Source organism: Megalops cyprinoides, chromosome 9 (assembly GCF_013368585.1).
Source record: "Megalops cyprinoides isolate fMegCyp1 chromosome 9, fMegCyp1.pri, whole genome shotgun sequence".
NCBI classification, from domain to species: Eukaryota; Metazoa; Chordata; class Actinopteri; order Elopiformes; family Megalopidae; genus Megalops; species Megalops cyprinoides.
In genome coordinates this window covers 8894748-8912479 of record NC_050591.1, presented here as the reverse complement: position 1 = coordinate 8912479, position 17732 = coordinate 8894748, and the positions used below count along the sequence as shown (strand labels likewise).

The 17732-nt window shown below is 41.2% G+C and overlaps 1 protein-coding gene across 2 annotated transcripts in view; it reads left to right on the top strand.

Annotated features, from left to right (window-relative positions):
- The window catches only part of LOC118782663 (limbic system associated membrane protein), a 251379-nt gene that overhangs the window by 186786 nt on the left and 46861 nt on the right, over window positions 1-17732 (top strand). For both annotated transcript variants that reach the window (XM_036536094.1, XM_036536093.1), the window contains exon 4: window positions 10506-10637. In XM_036536094.1, coding sequence (XP_036391987.1) covers window positions 10506-10637 — 132 coding nt within the window. The remainder of the gene's footprint in view (window positions 1-10505; window positions 10638-17732) is intronic.

Sequence of the window (17732 nt, the reverse complement as noted above, 5' to 3'; positions counted from 1 at the left end):
CATGTATAACACATAGCAATCTTGTAATTGAATCATTTAATCCTTGTCCCACAGGTAGTACTTTCACCTGTTTTTTTCCAAATCTGTCTATAATGTTTTAAATGATCCTGTCTAAATATAGACAGGAAAAAAATGAAACACTCAGGGATGAGTTAACTTCTGCTCCACCTACCTTCTGGCTTGCATACTGAATAATTAAAATAAAATACTATTGTGCATGAATAAGGACCGTACATATTAGTCCAGTCCAAATATACAGTATTAATTAGTGCTGTCACAAGTAACTAATCTCTGACTAAACTGAGGGATTGTGACTGACCATCCTTTGCTGTCATTGTTTCTGGAATCTTTACACCTCATTAGAAGGAGCTGAAAACGAATCTCTGTTCTTGGCAGGTTAGCTAGATGCATAGCTGCAGTGGAAACAGTAAAACACTGTCAGCTAACGTGTTAGCGGTGCTTCATGTCTTTTACACTTTTGTTTTCTTTCTCCGGTTGAAATGCAAATGGCCGAAGCGCCTCCTTACGGTGCGGGGGAGTGTCACTCAGCCTCCCGAGTCGTCGTTTTCATCCTTCCACGCAGGGCAGGTTGAAGGTTACTTATGACTTCTCCCTTAACTGTTTGATTCAAGCTGCACCCCCAGCTATCTATTAGCGTGTGCGAGATGCGCCGGGGCACAGGGGAGCCCCTGGCAAAGGCGAAGCCCGGAGCCACACATCTGAACTGAGAGGATGATGAATTGCGGGATGGAAAGTGGGGAAGGAATGATGCGCTCTGAAAAAGAGAGAAAGAGAGAGAGATGCAACCGAGAGTGGGGGGGGGGGGGGGGGGGGGGGTGTAATAAATGGAGAAAAACGTTTCCAGCCAAAACAGAAGTAATGACCAGTGTGAGGGCTGCGATTGGGAAGACAAATCTATTGTAACAATAGCTGGCAGCATCATCACAGCTCAGATGGTGGACATTTTGAAGGCAGCATATTATTCTGGCAGTGTCATTTTAACCACATTATCGTTGCGCCATGGGGGGCTTCGGCGGGCTTTAGATTACTGCTCCGTGATATCCATGGGGCTGCTTCGGTCTGAAGATTGCAGATATATATTCCCACGCCTGCATACAACCACCTCACTGTAAGGGTTCTGTTCTGGCTGCAAACAGTTCTGTTCAAAACTGATATCTCCTCATTAACAAACAGCACCATGTTCTCATGCTCGGAGGCTAATATGGAATATATTCTAATCAGGCTCATACTCCAAACAACTGTAATTTTATCTGTGTAATCAGCACCTGCTCTGTATTCAAGAAAAGGCTTTAGTGATCACTGTCTAAAAAGGGGAATGATTAGACTATATAAGGACCAGGCATGTTAACAGTTTACCATTACTGTCTTTCTGATCAACAACATAGTTAACCAGTAATACTCGTTTTTTTTTTTAAAAATCTGTCTTTCAGTATAATTTTTCACTCTAGGTTTCTAAACCTGAGCTAAAAACTGGAGAAGTGCCAAGGTTCCCCTTTGGGAGTCCAGGTTTTCTTTTGAGGGAATAGGTTTGTGCCTTCCGGTCCTCTTGAAAATAGTCCAGTCCAGAAAATAGTCCAGCCTAGTCTCCCTTGACAGTAAGGGAGAGCTAGGCTAGGGTTAGGGTTAGTCTAGATGTATCAAAGTTACTCCCAACCCACTACTATTAATTTGTTTTTGTTCTTATTCATCTATTTTTTTGTGAATCGTCATTTTCTTGGATGACTAGGACTGTAGACTGGTGCAAGATGGGAAAACAAATGAATAATGTATTTGATTCTAGTGGTTAGTTAATAGTGCATCAGCATTTTCAATGTTCATCCACTGATATAATAAATAAACTCACTTACTATATTTGAAAAAAATGAATGTTTACAGTAGTGAGGTCAACTGTGTTTATGAAGAATTGTATAATTGTGTAATCTTTCGTAATTAGTCATGTAATCATGTAATCCTCAAAAACATGGGAACACAAAGTGTATGCATTTTTGTCTTGATTGTTTATTATTTGAATACAAAACTGGGCCTTGAATATAAAAATGCCTTGTCTACAAAGAGGCATTAGCCCATGTCTCGATATCTGAGAGACCATGCCAACATGGATAACTGTTGCAGACCCAGCTGGATATCAAGTCATTCCACATCAAAAATTCGCAAGTAGAAACAAGGTAGGCCACATTAAATGGTTATTTCCACAACAGTGGGAATTTCTCTCTTAAACATGGCCTGCATGTTGCGGTTTTAGATCTTGATCTGTATGAAGGAGGAGAAGGGGAGCAATGTTACTGGTGGGGCGTTAGATAACATGATTAAGGTTAATAGAGCTTTCCCAGGGGATGCAGACCTCTCGGGGAGAGGCGGGATTGTGTTTGATTTATCCAGCACGTAACCTTGTCATTAGCATCTCCACACCACAAAAGCATCCTCGCCTGCATAGACACTGCATTTCAAACATTTGGCCTCTTAACCGATAACTAACTGCAAAGCAGGGATATGAACTAACAACAAAGCAGGGGTATGAGCACTAAGGGCAAGGAAGAACATGGAAGAAGAGCTAGAGAGGAAGTAGATCAGAAGAAAAACAGAGATGGGCAATGCTGGGGTTGGGTACTGAAGGAAACACATTATTTGAACTGGTTAGGAGTGGGACAGAAGACGTTCAATTCAGTACCGTAAGGATGGCTGGTAATGATGGGAGTAAAGCACAGTAATATTGTGTACCAGTTGCAACTACAACATCCTGTGTCATTTCACTAAAAAGGGATATAGTTTAGTCATCTTGTCATTTACATGCATACATTTTGCCTATGAAAACCAGTCTCAAAGCTTAATATAACCAGAAAATCTGAATTGCAAAAAGCTAGTGTGCTTTTCAAGACATGGGACTGTCTGTTTTCAAAATGTGAGGGCTAAGGAAACTGTTGCAGACCTATGCTAAACCCACCATTATTACTCATACTCTTAACAATATGGTCTTGTTTTGGTGCATCTAAAGTAGCTTGCTGAATCAAGGAATTAGAAAGGAAATATCAGACTAACCTCATTTGGAAAGATTTACTATCATGGAAATGAACATCCACTGGAAAAATGGTGAGAGCTAAGTACTGAAATTGATCTTATCTAGCCTCACTAAATCTTGATCAAGCATAGACTGAAGGTCGCAAGCCGATACGCATCTAATTAATCTAATTGTGGTGAAATCCAGTCTTGTTCAAGGTCCCTGGCATTCAATGGGACACGTCTATATTATAGGCTTTGTCTGTTCCCCTGTCGGCTTTGTGACAGCACACAAGTCTGATGCCAACTGCACCAATTCATGCGGAGTCACCTTTAAAATAATCGATGCATAGTAATTTGTCATTGAATGGCACCGTGTTGGGCATTTGTATGAAACTATGTAAATGTATATTTATGGTTGTTTGTTGTATGGCAAAGTAAGCATTTGTATGTATCATCAGTCATGTTTCTCTGTATATTTTTTCATATGATGAGTGCCTGCATATACATATCTAGTCACCTCTCTCTGTCTCTCTCTCTCTCTCTCTCTATTATACATATAAGTCTACCATCATCTGCCAGTGTCCAAATAATCATGAAGTGACTGATTTGAAATAGATTTGACCCTGAACATAATGACAGCACCATTGACCAGGACAACTGATGTGACATCTGATTGTTCCTTACTGGAAATGTATCACCTCCCCTATCCGTACCTCATTTTATAAGAAATATATTGACATGCAGCAATAACAGCAGCAGGTTAAAACTATATGACAATGGCTACAAATACTGAGGAACATATCAAATATTCCTTCAAGATGTAATTATTACACCAAATTTCAGGCCGTCAAATACATTTTTTGTTTCTAAACATCCTTGTGTTGCAGTGCGTCTTGAAGTGGTTCTATCGATGCATCAGTCCCTCTGTAATGCTGTAATGATTAAATTTACATTCTTATTTCCACACCTGTCAATAATTTCTCCTTGATACAGTTTACTGCCCAGTTGAATAAAAATTATACAGATTTTGTTACATGACATTCTACATCATGAATGGATACATCAATCACTGTTTGTTTTTTGTTTTTTTTTTTCAAAGTGAACCCCTTTCCCCCTCAATAACGGATTGTTGATTACATAATTGAACATTGAATTGAACAAATTGTGAGCACTCCATACTACAGTTGATACAATCAACAATTATTAAAGTTACAGCATGAATTACGTTAACAGGGCTCAGATAATGTGCTTGGGGTTGTGATCTGGCCCGAACACATGGAAATCAATTTTACAATGCATTTCAGTGGGAGATGAATCCAATTTAATCATTTTGGTATTTTTTTTTAAATTTCTGAATGTGTCTTATGATGTATGTCACATATAGAATGTATATGTCCCAGGTAAAATGTCAGTCTCAGGTCTCAAACACAAACAAGAGAACCACGGTACTTCTTCAAATACTGCTCCTGATGACAGTGCTGTTCTCTCTTTGCCCCATACTGGTACAATAATCTGCCATCTCTCAGGAACCATTGCAGTGAGTTCAGTATCAATGCTGTTTTTAGCCTTAAGTGTGTAACCTGTAAATAGCTCAGCTGAAAGCATAACAATTAGCTTCAAAAGTAGAGTAAAAGGAATTTGAGGGTCCAGGGGCAGAATTGTGTTTAGTTGAACGGCAGTCCCCACACCTTTCTGCTTTTGAGCTCTCTCATTAAGTCTTCATATGGCCAACCACCACATAGTTAAATAGTTGAAATAGTTAAACTTTCTGCTGTACTTTTCAGTGGTGCCCTCACATTAATTATCCCAGACATGCTGAAAATGAGTCGTATCCATCTGGGTTCAACTTTAGAGGTGGTCCAGGTAGTTTAAAGTGCAGATTGAATAAGCACATAGAGATAATTGTATAGAATTCAAAAAGATTTGTGTCCTCATATCAAAAAAATGGTTGTACAAGTTTATCTTCCAAGCAAACAAATACCAGACGGAGGTAAACATGCAAATATGACATTCTGAGCCATTGTGCAGTAGTGAGGCCAAATAATCCATACTGACCAGTGTCAAATGTGATGCATTTGAAATTTGTCCTTTCCGATAGCATTTCGAATGGGATGACCTCTGCATGACATGCATTCTCCTCATTCTTCCACTTGCCTTTTTGTAAAGATTTGCCACGATTCCGAATGTAATCTACCGTCATTGTTCCTTTTGGTAATGAGTCTATAAAGGCGGTAGTGACAAAGCATGGACACACAATTCCATTTGGGTAATGAGGGCAAAAGAAATTGGCATTTGGATGGTAATGACCGGTCATTATTCTAGCCCGTCGAAATGAAAGGAAATGGGAGCGTGCGGTTTGTTCAGTGTACGGGGTAATGGATAGTGTACAGAGCGTGCGTTCCTGTGGGAATGCAGGAGTTTGCTCTCTGGAGTGGCTCTGAAACTTTCTTGTCTGTGTTCGGTATTCAGGGACCTGTTCGCTGGTAGCTGAGCCTCTGTTAGGAAAGGCTCTCTAATCCTTTTTCTGTGCCGGAGATGTACTGTCCACACCGCTTTACACTCACAATATAAATGATAATATTGCAGAGGTACAATCTGTGGAAATGGATGGTGTGGCATCCATCCACTGTCCGTTCTGTGGCTTGAGTGGTCACCTGACATATTTTGGGCCTCAGTGACACCATACTACAGTGTTTCTCTCCCTGGACTGAAACGGAGGAATTAAACTGTAGTTTAAATATGTGCCAATGCTAAAAAAAAAAGTTTATCTTAATGCCTTAATCCTACACAATAAATATTTTATATTAGAATAATAATTAACATTATATAAAGATGCTTAAATAAAGAAAAAAAGAAATGACAAGCTGCTAAAAAATAAAATAAAGAAAAGCAGCTGACATTTTAAACTGACGCAGTAAAGAGCTTAGTGTTTTTGTTTTGGATTTAATTTTATTTGAAGTCCCTCAGATATCAAAAGGGTTTGCTCAGGCATTATAAATTCCTCACACCCTTATAGCGAGCATCCCTAGCACCCATCTCACTATTGTTTTTAGTGTTTAAATTTTGACTTGAATAATGAGGAAAATAATGTTGCCGTGCCTTGGGGAGAGACATGCAAACAAGCACGTGGGTGTCAGGTCGTTAGTGTTCATTTGCTGGGTGTCTGTACACCTGCTCCGTGCGTGCGCGAACTGGAGTCGCTGCTCATGTAGATAAGGGCGAAAATGAGCTTCGGCAAAGTGTGGAGAAGGACTGGGTTCTGCAGAAGTGGGTTTGACGGAGCTTGCAGCCAGGTCGTGGTAGAGAGACTCTGGGCAGCCTGGCAGGCTCGTCTGTAGAGGTGAACAGATTGGTTTTCTTTATCTGAATGAACCCAGGACTTCATGGGGAGGGCTGCAGGGGGACGCATTAGTCCTGTTTTTTTTCTTTTTTTAGGGGTATATATGCACTCTTCTGTTGCTCTCGAACACACATATGCACCCACACACACATACACGCTTAAACGCACATGTGCCTGTGTGCACACACGCCTCCCCAGTTGGAAGCGTTGCACACGCAAGAAATACATGTTGCTCTTTAATACACAGGCACACATGCTCATACACACACACACACACACACACACACGCACACACACACACACACACACACACACACACTCACACACACACACGCACACTCACACACACACAGACACACACACACACACACACAAACTCCATTTTTGTGAAAGCATGGTTGTTTAACAGAGCGATGGACGCAAAAAAAAAGGTGTGTAACCCCTCAGCCTGTCAGGCCTGACTGTCTTGCTTTGAGGAAAGGAGAGCACTGAGTCTTTAACCTCCCTGGGAGAGGAGCAGCAGGCATGTAGGTGTTAGGCCATTAGCGGGAAAGGTGGCTGAATTTCAATTAAGCTGGCTGCCTGGTATTCGGAGCACTCTGTAATAAGTGTACTGTGAACTTATTTTCATTCCCTAGCGTAGCCCCCAGTGACTGTAAAGTCACACAGGAACAGCAGTTTTGTTTTCCCACCTTGTGTTGCTCCAGAAAAGTCCTAGCTTCCTTTATGGTATGTCAGCCTTGGATCATGCACCATTGGGATGGGGACAGGCACAAGCAAGCTGTGCAAAGAATTGCATTGTTTCTTCTTGCCAATACAATGATGTAAGAGGGCTGCTGGACAGAAGATAAAATTGAGTGACCAGGGCATTTGAGAAGTGCTCCTTTTTTGAAGAATTTGAGGCCTGCTGTTCCCCCCTGTTGTCTTTTTGTTAATGAGATGGACAAATTGGCTTTCTTGTTTCCAGTTTTAGGATTGTATAATTACACAGATATATTTATGTGTGTGTGTGTGTGTGTGTGTGTGTGTGTGCGTGCATGTGTGTTTGTGTCCCGAGCTTAAGCTCAAATGTATTTTTCAATGGCTCCTGCGTTTCGCTCAGATAAATTTTGATGTCGTTCCCCCCGGGCTGCCAGCGTTAAATCTGTTCAGGAGCTTTTACCTTCCTGCTCACTTTCCGCCAGTGATTGGATTCTATTTTATCATGGGCCTTAATGTATGAAGTGGATTGACTGGGGCAGGGGGTTCCACAGAGGGGGCAATCACCTGTCAAACCGATCAGTCAGTCAATCAGGCTCCCGGTGCACAGACGTTCGGGAGCCGGCGCGTCCGCCACAGACGGCCGCCGTTATGTAGGTCAGCCGATTATGCAGAGGCGAGCGCCGCCGCCGCCACCGCCGCCGTTTAATGCAGGCCTTTATTCCAGAGTAAATTGTTTTGTTTTTGTTTTTGTTTTCCCTGTGCCGCGAGGTGACCTTTGAGCCTGAAATTGTGCCGGCGCCTCAGGTAAATTGACAGGACGGGGTCCCTCTTTTTAAGAGGGGGGCTGGGGGGAGAAAGCGTGCATTTGGATGAGATCTGTGCGCTGGTGCGTCTCCCATCCCAACCCCCCCCCCCCCCCAACACGGTTCCAACAACATCTGCACGTCCAGTCAAGACACCGGGGCTGTTCAATGGCCTCGCTGCCCCCACGTGTGTCTCGCACTCTGTCCTTTTAAATGGGAAGCATCAAGAAAAATAAATAAAGATTCTGACTAGCTTAGTTCAGTTACACCTTCCAGAGGCATCTCCTTTGGAGAAGTATGTAGCAAAAAAATAAAAATAAATAAAGACAAAGTCAAAGTCGTGAGTTCAAGATATGTACAAAATATGTCTGCTTCTTTTCAGGTTGCTCATTGCAGCCTTTCTGGAAGTCAGTCTGTCAGGGGGCCTCTTACTCTTTGCTGTCTAGCCATTACTGAGTGGGTGATAAAGTCTACTTTCTGCACTGATGTATGTTGACTTGTTCAACTCCCAAGTATGCAGCCAAATGTTTATGCCATAACCCCAACAAACATAGCTGCTAAACCACACCAGTACTGTCTGGAACCAGGCTGTCCAGACATCTGATCAACTGCAGAATGATAAGATAATAAATAAGATCCTTTTTTTTGTTTTTGGTTATTTGTCTAACCAAACATAGCTTTTCAAAGACAAGTGATCCTCCTGATTTTCCGCTTTCACATCACTCAAGCTTGGTGCAAAATATTGGGAAAGGACCCCACAAAATTATCAACCTGTTGATTAGAAATGTTGTTGGTGGCGTCCTGGCCTCAACCCCCCCCCCCCCCCTTTTAATGAGAGAGGCAGTTTTTTCTGCATTTCATCCAGTGCTTAACCTTTGATGTCATACCGGTGGGACATAAAACTCTGACGTTTTTATCCAGCTGAGGATGGCTGCAAATCAAAGGACAATCCAATTTGTAGCAGAGTAGCCATTACTGAGAGCCATGTCTGCACAAGTTCAATTCAGTGATTCTGCTTTATCAGTTTGTAATCCTGTTTTATCCTGGTTTTATCTGGATCTAGGAACTGAGACAGTAGTGGAAATGTAGTCTATCTTATACTGAGCATTGTTCATTGCATGCAATTTGCATGGCATAGCAATATGAGGAGGTAAACATTTCAATTTCTCAACAGGTTTAGCCACTGGGTAGCAATGGCTTAATCCTTCAGTGAAAGGAGTCTGTCACTTGATGTGAAAGGTGACTCAGCAACTATGCATCTATTTATTTTCACTACCATATTAACTGCCATTAATGGAGATCCCTCGTCAGAAATTAAAATTTGACCTTTTTATGATTTGTTTAGTACTTTCATGTTTCAATTGAGACTTCCAAACTGCACTCAGTTATCCAACTGTCCTCCTTCACTCAATAAAAAGATATTTTTTTAACCAGGAAGAGGTTTTCTTTAGTGTAAATGAAGGAACTCAGAAATCTATCAAACATCTGCCTTTTCACAGATTTGTCTTCACACTCGTGAATGGAGTAGCAAACAGTGTGTTGTTCAGTTAGAAGATACGTGAAGGTGTGAAAGTAAAAGTAATTAGCATATGGCTCTGTTTCCTTCAATTTTTTAGTGCTTCTTTCTGGGTCATTAGGTTTTCACACAAGTGCATCATTCTCAGCAGTGACAAGTGGGTCATTTCACCTGCTTTTGTGGCGGTACAGTATGAAAGTAAGATCCTCATGACCTCTCAGCTGGATTGATGTGCATTCCTTTGAGACGTCTTGAGCCAGATTGAATATAAAAGGAAGAACGGCTAAAGACAACAGGGCTGAGTGACGCCATTTCAAACAGCCTCTTTAGCCTTCAGCTAAAACCAAAATGCTGCGCACATCAGCATTAAATCATTACAGTGTTTAAGGTATAATATTACAGGTTCTCATCCACAAATCTCTAATCAACACTGGTGATGGAGGACCTCTGTGACTACACCCAAGCTCCTCATTATATTAATCTCCATCTTGAGCAAAACAACTTAACTTCCCGGGACCTCTCAGTAATTTTTCGCAGGGTTAGTGGTAAGGGAGCTGGAACAGCCTGCAGCACTGCACTCCTCCAAGACCAAGGCTGAGGTTGATTCCTCACCCTGGTTTGGAACGCACTGCTCCCACTGGTACCGCCCACCCACCATCCGCCATTCCATTTTTGACTCTCTAATTGAATGGCTTCCTGTTGCCTGGCCAGGTGCATTTCCTTGCTAGTGAGTGTGCCGTTTGTGCACAGATCGCCTGCCCTGGGGGACTGCAGTGCCACAGGCAGCAACGCCAGGAAAATGATGCTGACAGACACCCAGGAAAATACTTCAGGGCTTTGAAAGGCAAATTAAAGAAGAGGAAGTACAGGCCAAACGTGTGTCTAATTAGTGAAGTTTCTGTCCCTCAGCGTCACGTTCCCTGGTGCCGAATTTCAGCATTTGCTGTGTCATTTGTCATTTGCAGATCAGATGCGTTGCGAATAATTAAGGCCTCAGAACTGCGACTGGCATCGTTTCGTGCTGTGTCTTTGGGCTGCTGTGTATCCTTACCCTCTCTCTCTCTCTCTCTCTCTCTCTCTCTCTCTCTCTCTCCCTCTCTCCTGCTCCTCTCTCTCCGCCCTGCAGCTGAGCCTCTGGAGGGGGAAGAGTACCTGGATATAAACGGAATCATGAGGACCCAGGCCGGCAGATACGAGTGCAAAGCGAGCAATGACGTGGCCACCCCGGACGTCAAATACGTCAACGTTGTCGTCAACTGTAAGCATCTGCAGGGAGCTGGGCTACACTCACCTCTCTGTGTTCAATACGCTCCCTGCGTGTGTTCAACCTGATTCACATTTGCTTTTATTCTGCATTTGCCATGGACTGTTGTGTATTCCTGATTCTAGAGCAAATTACATGCCCCTGAATCACAGCATTGTAAGGGTCATGCATTTTATATATTGTGCTCACTATTTACCTACATTTCAATCCCTCAGTCCCAAGGCGCTAATGTAAGCATAATTAACTTCTGATTGAATAATCATAACTAATTTTTGTATTGTGTTCACCTGAAGGATAATGATTACTGCTAATAGAAAACACTAATTTTACTGTGAAGCCTAGGAAATATATGGCTACTAGTGGTAGAAACAAGAAGCAGGCAACACTTAAATTTGGCCTTGTAAGTGAGATGCAGAGTTTTCCCAGAGGTTGTCCATAAAACTATAACTGTTCGTGTTTACTTCTATCAAACACTCAATCACCAGAACTTACAAAATTTATAGGCTATGTCTGGCTAGCATCTGCCCCCTAGCAGTCGTACTGTTACAACCTCCTCATGACCAGAATAAAATTTTGATTTACTTGGCGCTCCCTGCATCAAATTCGCTACCATTATTTATGCTGTCTTATCCTGACTGTTTAGCATATATCAGGTTTAGCCCTGCTATGTGCTCTCCAATCCTGGAGAAAAGCCCAGCTTTCGTTTGCACTCCTGCTATCCTTAGTTTTGTGAAAAGGCCCAGGAAGCAAGAACGCATAGTGCACACAGGTGTCATACTCATCATTCCCTATACACCTGTATTAGCATTAGGTGTATTCAGATGGTTATTATTTCTACTCTATAATGTAATACGGCATTATCATAGGTATATTTACTCACCTAGTAAATTAGCATGCATTAGGACATCGCATGCATTTTTTTAAAGAAAAATTGGAACATAAGATTCATTGTGCACTTTTTTTGGAATGGTTTTCTTCTGCTTTTTTGTGAATAGAGGCCTGATTGTACTGATATTCATTAATGATGTGTTAATATCTCCACACATGAAATGAATAAGCGATGCTAATAAGAAAATATAACAAAGTTTGTCAGTTACTGACAAAGGTATGAAAGAAGGTAGTTGTTTTTTTTTTCACCTTAAAATGGTGAATATGCATTAGTGGGTGTACACTCTTTATCGATCCAGAATTTTCAGCATCACACAGAGAAATAAGGTAAAATTTCTGTAATCCAAATTTCTTCTTATCCATTGAAGTAAAAAGAGAAAATATTCTTCAAGGTTAGTTAGTTACATTACATCAAATTATTCATATTCGTACAAAATCAGCAGTGCACCACAACAAATTAACTTAAAATGTTTGTTCTCATCAGGAAGAATGCTTATTTAATGTTAACATAAAACTCCACAATTATGTCACGGCTTTCCTATAGCCCACACAAACCAAACCTTATAAATCAAAACAAAAGAGCAATGTCCTCCTATTCTTATATTGCCTTTCACCTGCACTAATATCTTTTAAAACATGACAAGGGGTGGTGGACTCATAGTTACCTATTGAGTTAGCCACTGCAGAACTTTTCATTCACTGAAACTGAGACTTCCCACAAAAAGATGGTCACATACGCAGCCCTATAAACATGAAGGAAAACAGCTTATATTATTAAAAACAATGATATGCTCAATTTTTAGCAGATATATCTGTTCCAGCACCCCAGTCTTTGTTGGCATTGCTCAAAAGTCCTTGAAGTAGTGAAGCAATATAAAACTAACCACAAACAGAAGGTATCAGTAACAACACAATACAGGAAATGTGCACTAAACTGTGGGGCTATTGGGGTATGGCATTGTGACATCACCCCCAGTTTTCCTCTGAAAGTGAATTGCTTCTTCCTTCAGCTTCTTTCACAAAACATGGGGTGCGCGTATTAGCACTCTTGCACAGTCTCCTAAGTGCCATTTGCCTGCAGGTGAGGTGAATAGCCAATATGGCTGCTGTCTCTTAGTTACAGCAGCAGTGACATCATTACCTCAGTGCACAGCGTTACTTTGCTATGCAGTTTCCTCATTATCCCCTTAGTGCAGAGGCACTTCCACTCTAATACAGACAGCATTATGAGTTGACACAGTATCACTGTGTCTTCATTGTGTGGCCAACAACTCAATTACAGTTCATAATTACATAACGCAAGAATTTCGCAAGACAGATTCTGCTGTGCGGAGTTCTTGGCACCACCTTGCCTTAGCTGTTTACATCTTCCCTTGCTCCTACTGTATACAGACATTCTTGGCACGCTATAGCTGTAAGTGAGATGAGACATTCATGTCAGGCGACAGTCCTGTTTCCGGGGACTAGCTGGGGAACACAGATCCCAATCTTGCCTAGCTCGCCGCAGACTCCAGTGGATTGCCCTGGGTCCCCAGAGACCGCGCCTCATCAGCTGCCATAGATACTGATGTTTCTCTCACAAAGAGCAATGGACAGTATCAGAGCAAATGGCTGATGGGGAAGGCATATCACAAACATTAGAGAAGGCTTGTTTTTTTTCGTGGTTTATTTTTTTATGTGCAACACTCCAAGGGGTGCCAAACATGTTAAGATGTCTTTTTAAGTCTGAGTTCTACACAACATGGAAGAGCACCATTTCGGTGGCTTTTTCTTTCCAGCACTTGAGGTATTAGGTGAAGTTTCCATCCTATACAGATGTCTTTTCCGCAATGATTTTCTTATTTATTCTTAGTTCTTATTCTTAATTCCCTCTGTGGAAACTTCATTACAGAGATGATTTAAGCTAATTTGTTTCTGTATTTGCTCAAAATATTTGCTAGCATGTTGTGGGAGATAATTCTTATAATTAAATACTTCATTGTGCTTAATTAAATTATGTTGAGAATATTCTGTATGTGATATTTGCAAAAGACTTAACATTTCAGACAAATGAAGTCGCTAGGCTACAAGGAGGAAGTGATACCCAGGTGTAGATGTAGGTGTGCTATCTGCATTAAACACACGGAGGACCTGAATATGGTATAACAGTGTTCTCAGAAGTAACCCCTAAGTGCGCAAAAGAAAGGAAGAAAAAACTAAAAGAAAATGAGCTGACCCTTCGACTGATGTGAGCCTGAGCGAGATGTGTTTTCAATTTACAAACTCATTCTTATTTATTTAATCTTAATTCAGTTTTTGAAATTCACAGCACTACATATCACACAAAACATGTGTGGGAGCCAGCGTATATCATTGGGAGCACAACTGGAGAAACCTCTCCGAATCCTCTCAGTCCCGCAGGCCTCCATGGTGAAACTTTTGTTCTCCAAGACACAAACATGCCACAAGAGCAAAGCGAAAGATGCAGTAACTCATTGCACCATCCTGTACGGCTCCTACAGGTGGCCACCCAGGACTTCAGCCCTCAAGGGGAGCCGCCAGCCTCCCTGCTTATTGACCACAGTAACCACAGGCAAGGACGCAGAAAAAGTGCATAGTCCCCCTAGTAACAATATGGCTCTGGCACTGGGGGCGAGACTGTGTTGGCATTTGCAGCAAACAAACAACAAACTTTCAAAAGCTATCTAGCAAGCTCTGGGTACATATTTGAGATCACTAAACAGATGATTAATGATAGTTATACTCAGTACATCAATCAACCAAACAGCAGAAGCTTCTCCAAAACCAGATGTTTACATGTGATTTTCCTAGCAGTCTGCCAGAATTTTGTTTTTGTTTTTTTGTTTTTTTTTTTGTTTTTTTGAGAATAATGCCCTCACCTTCTCAACAATCACATTCTCATGTGGCAGTGGCCGTGACATCTCCACCCACGACCTTGCTCACGTCTGCTAACACGAGATTCATTACGCAGCCATAGGAGCGTGGTCCCTCATCGCACGGTTCTTGCCCGACAGAAAAAAGCCATGTCAACACACAGGTAATGGCCATGTTGAGGGATGGACAAATGAGATCCCCTCACAGTCTCTTCCCTGACATTCAAGACAGGAAGGAAAAAAAAACAGGGGCTGGAGACTATCAGTCCTCGAGCAAACCCCGAGTCTCACAGAGAATTCTGTGTTGGCCTCACAGCACTTGAACTGCCTCATTTTAAAGCATGTCTACTTCAGCTGAGTATAGTCCTTGAGATCCTGCCTGCATTCTTAAAGCGAGGGGGGAACTGGCACACCGTGAGCCGCTGAGGGGGAGATCGGCTTAAATCTCAGACCTGTCACTCAGGCTGTCGATACCAGTGGTGAAGTTTATGTTCCCAGGGGAGGGGGCTGTGCTTTTTGTCATTAAAGCTCAGGATCTTTCATCCCGCGAGACATCAGGCGACAGCGAGATGAAACACCCAGGGCGACTCCTCGCAGGGAAATATCATATGCCCCCCCAGGTATTTCCTAGGGAAAATGAATACCCAAAATACATTCCCAAATGAATGAGGCCAGTCCAGTTTTGCACTGGATCAAACTGTCGAAGGTCTGGTCAAAGATGCACACCACCACAAAATAGTAGTACCTTGCAATTTAGGTGGAGAGGGGCGACCCTCTTCCTCAGACGAAATTATCTGGTCTGTTGAGGGTGTTGTTGGGTGTTGAAATCACAGAGAAATGGCCAACAGCGCAGAGTAGGAGGTGATGCATTAGATGCTGGTCATGGGTTCTAACTTCTACTTCACTTACGTTTGATCAAGGTATTTTATCTCAAACGTTCCTGCAAAGATTAGTCTGTCTAAATGGGTCATGGGAATACACGCACAGTTTTAAGTATTGTTTTAATCTCTTTGATAAGCAATGAAATCATCTTTTTTCTCATTTTTAATCTGCATCATACAGATTGGTTGCTTCCGTCAGCCATGGTTTCAGGCACAGGGATTTTTCATGCTTGGCATTGTCAGACTGATCTGGGAGTGAATCTTAGTTGACACGGTGAAACCAGATAAAAATGTTGAAAGGTGTTGCATAAAAGATGTGGAGGAAAAAATGGTGAGAGATATATCGCAAGACTGAAGAAAATCAGTTACATTTCAAGTGTGTGCTTGAAGCACACACACACACAAGGACAACTTAAGACACTTCAAAGTGATAGAACATTTTTTTTAAATGAGAGAGAGTATAATAAGATGATACATGGAGTATAATAAGATGATTTAGCCTAAGTGTGCAAAACTTTTGTAAGTTACGAATTATTTTGGAAGAGACCAGATAGAAAATACAAGTCAGTCCTCCGACTTTGCACAAGCTATGAAGGAATGGTAATTACTGCTTAAAGCAAGGGTAGTGGCAGTGCTAACCTTTGGCCATTGTGCTTGTTACATCCCCACCACCTCTCCAGTACAATGCAGTCAGTGTAAAGTATCTCTAAAAACTACTGCCTGAACCTGCGAATGGCACTGTTTTGGGGAACAATTTCAAAAGTTGATCTCAAACTACTTTAAACTAAGAAAATTTTAAACAAACTAAGCTAAGGAGCTGAAACAAACAATGAAACTATCTTCTAGTTTTCCAGAAAAAAAAAAATCTGTTTACAAAAACTTATTTTAGGGTCTTTTGTTTTGCTGTTTTTTGTTTTTCACAGGGAATTTTCACTTTTATGAGGCTGAAGAAAAAATAGCCATCCACTGGCACATAGCCAGTGTTAATGATAAATCCTCTGTAATTTCTATGGACAAAAGCTTATTCAACTGCATTAAACTACGAAAGCAGCAACCTCAGTGCCCAAAAGGTCTCCTAGCAAGTTGCTACTAGCAACGCACCCTCCTACAGGCATCAGGCAGACACTTGCCTGTGCCGGTTTGTAATTACAGACCAAAAATAATAGGTATCTTGCATTTTTGACATCTGCTGTATTTAATGTATATTTTAAGGCAGGTAAGGCGATAATATGCCTTACAGCTGCCTGCATTAAAATCTGTATTCAGCATGAATAGTTATGGTCTACTGTGTTTAGCTGGTGTTAACATTGCAAATTCACTATGAGTCTGTGCATGCTAAAACTGCTGAATTCCTGAAGCATGAGAATTCAGTTTGCATTACAACACAAACATTTTTAACAGGTCTCTCTCATCGAGCTATACGCTTGCTTTGTTGTTTTCCTCGTTGTTTCACCCCTCTGCTGTGAGATTTGGTTAGTTTCATACCATACCAGGCAGTCACTTCACCATTATCATTTCTAGCATGAGAAACAGGAAACGCATCTAAACTTTGCATTGAAAGCAGATTTTCGTCATTGTTGAAAATGAATTTGGATGATTAACAGTTTCCTAGTACCAGCTAATTGGGATGCATATTTGATTGTATTTTAGCTACTGAGAGACACTTTCATAGTTGAGTCCACCAATTTTTAATTCGTTTGAGGAGTGGGACTGAATGATATTGATATTAATTATTTTACTAACAAAGGTGCTGTTAATCCACCCATTTTATTCCCACAGAGTAATGCTATTGCTTATAAAACTAGCTTTTATGGGTCCTGTTGAGATCATTAGGTCACCAGAAATATTACTGGTGATATTTAATTCCTAGAATCACACATGACACTTGCACACAGACAATGTTATTACTGTAACAGTTCAAGCATTGACTGATTTAATTCTGTTAAACTATGGAGTGTCCATGTTTTTATAATTCTGTTTCATAATTCTTTTATAATAACTTTGACTGCATGACTTTGACTTTGATTTTACGTTATTAATGGGAGGAAATTCATGTAGATTGGCCCCTTTAAAGAACTGTTTTTCTCAGAAGTAAAATGGATGACTTTATTCAGAAATACAGCATGTCACAAATAATAGTCTGTGGTTATTTAAGGTCAGAGCCATGAAGTGTGCCAGTCCTAGGAATCATGCATTTGATAATATCTGTTGTTTACAATGCACACAGTGAAATCAAAGTGTTAAACATAATGAAATTCTATTGAAAAAAAAAAAACACTGGAAATTGATTTAGATATTGCGTCAGACAATACTCTGTCAACCACACCGGGGAATCAATCTATCGTGAGTGTCTGTGGCAGGATATGACTCCATTTATCAAGGGAAAGCTGAAGATTAAAATTGATACTTGACATGCTTTTTCAAATACATTTCATATACCTCCAGGG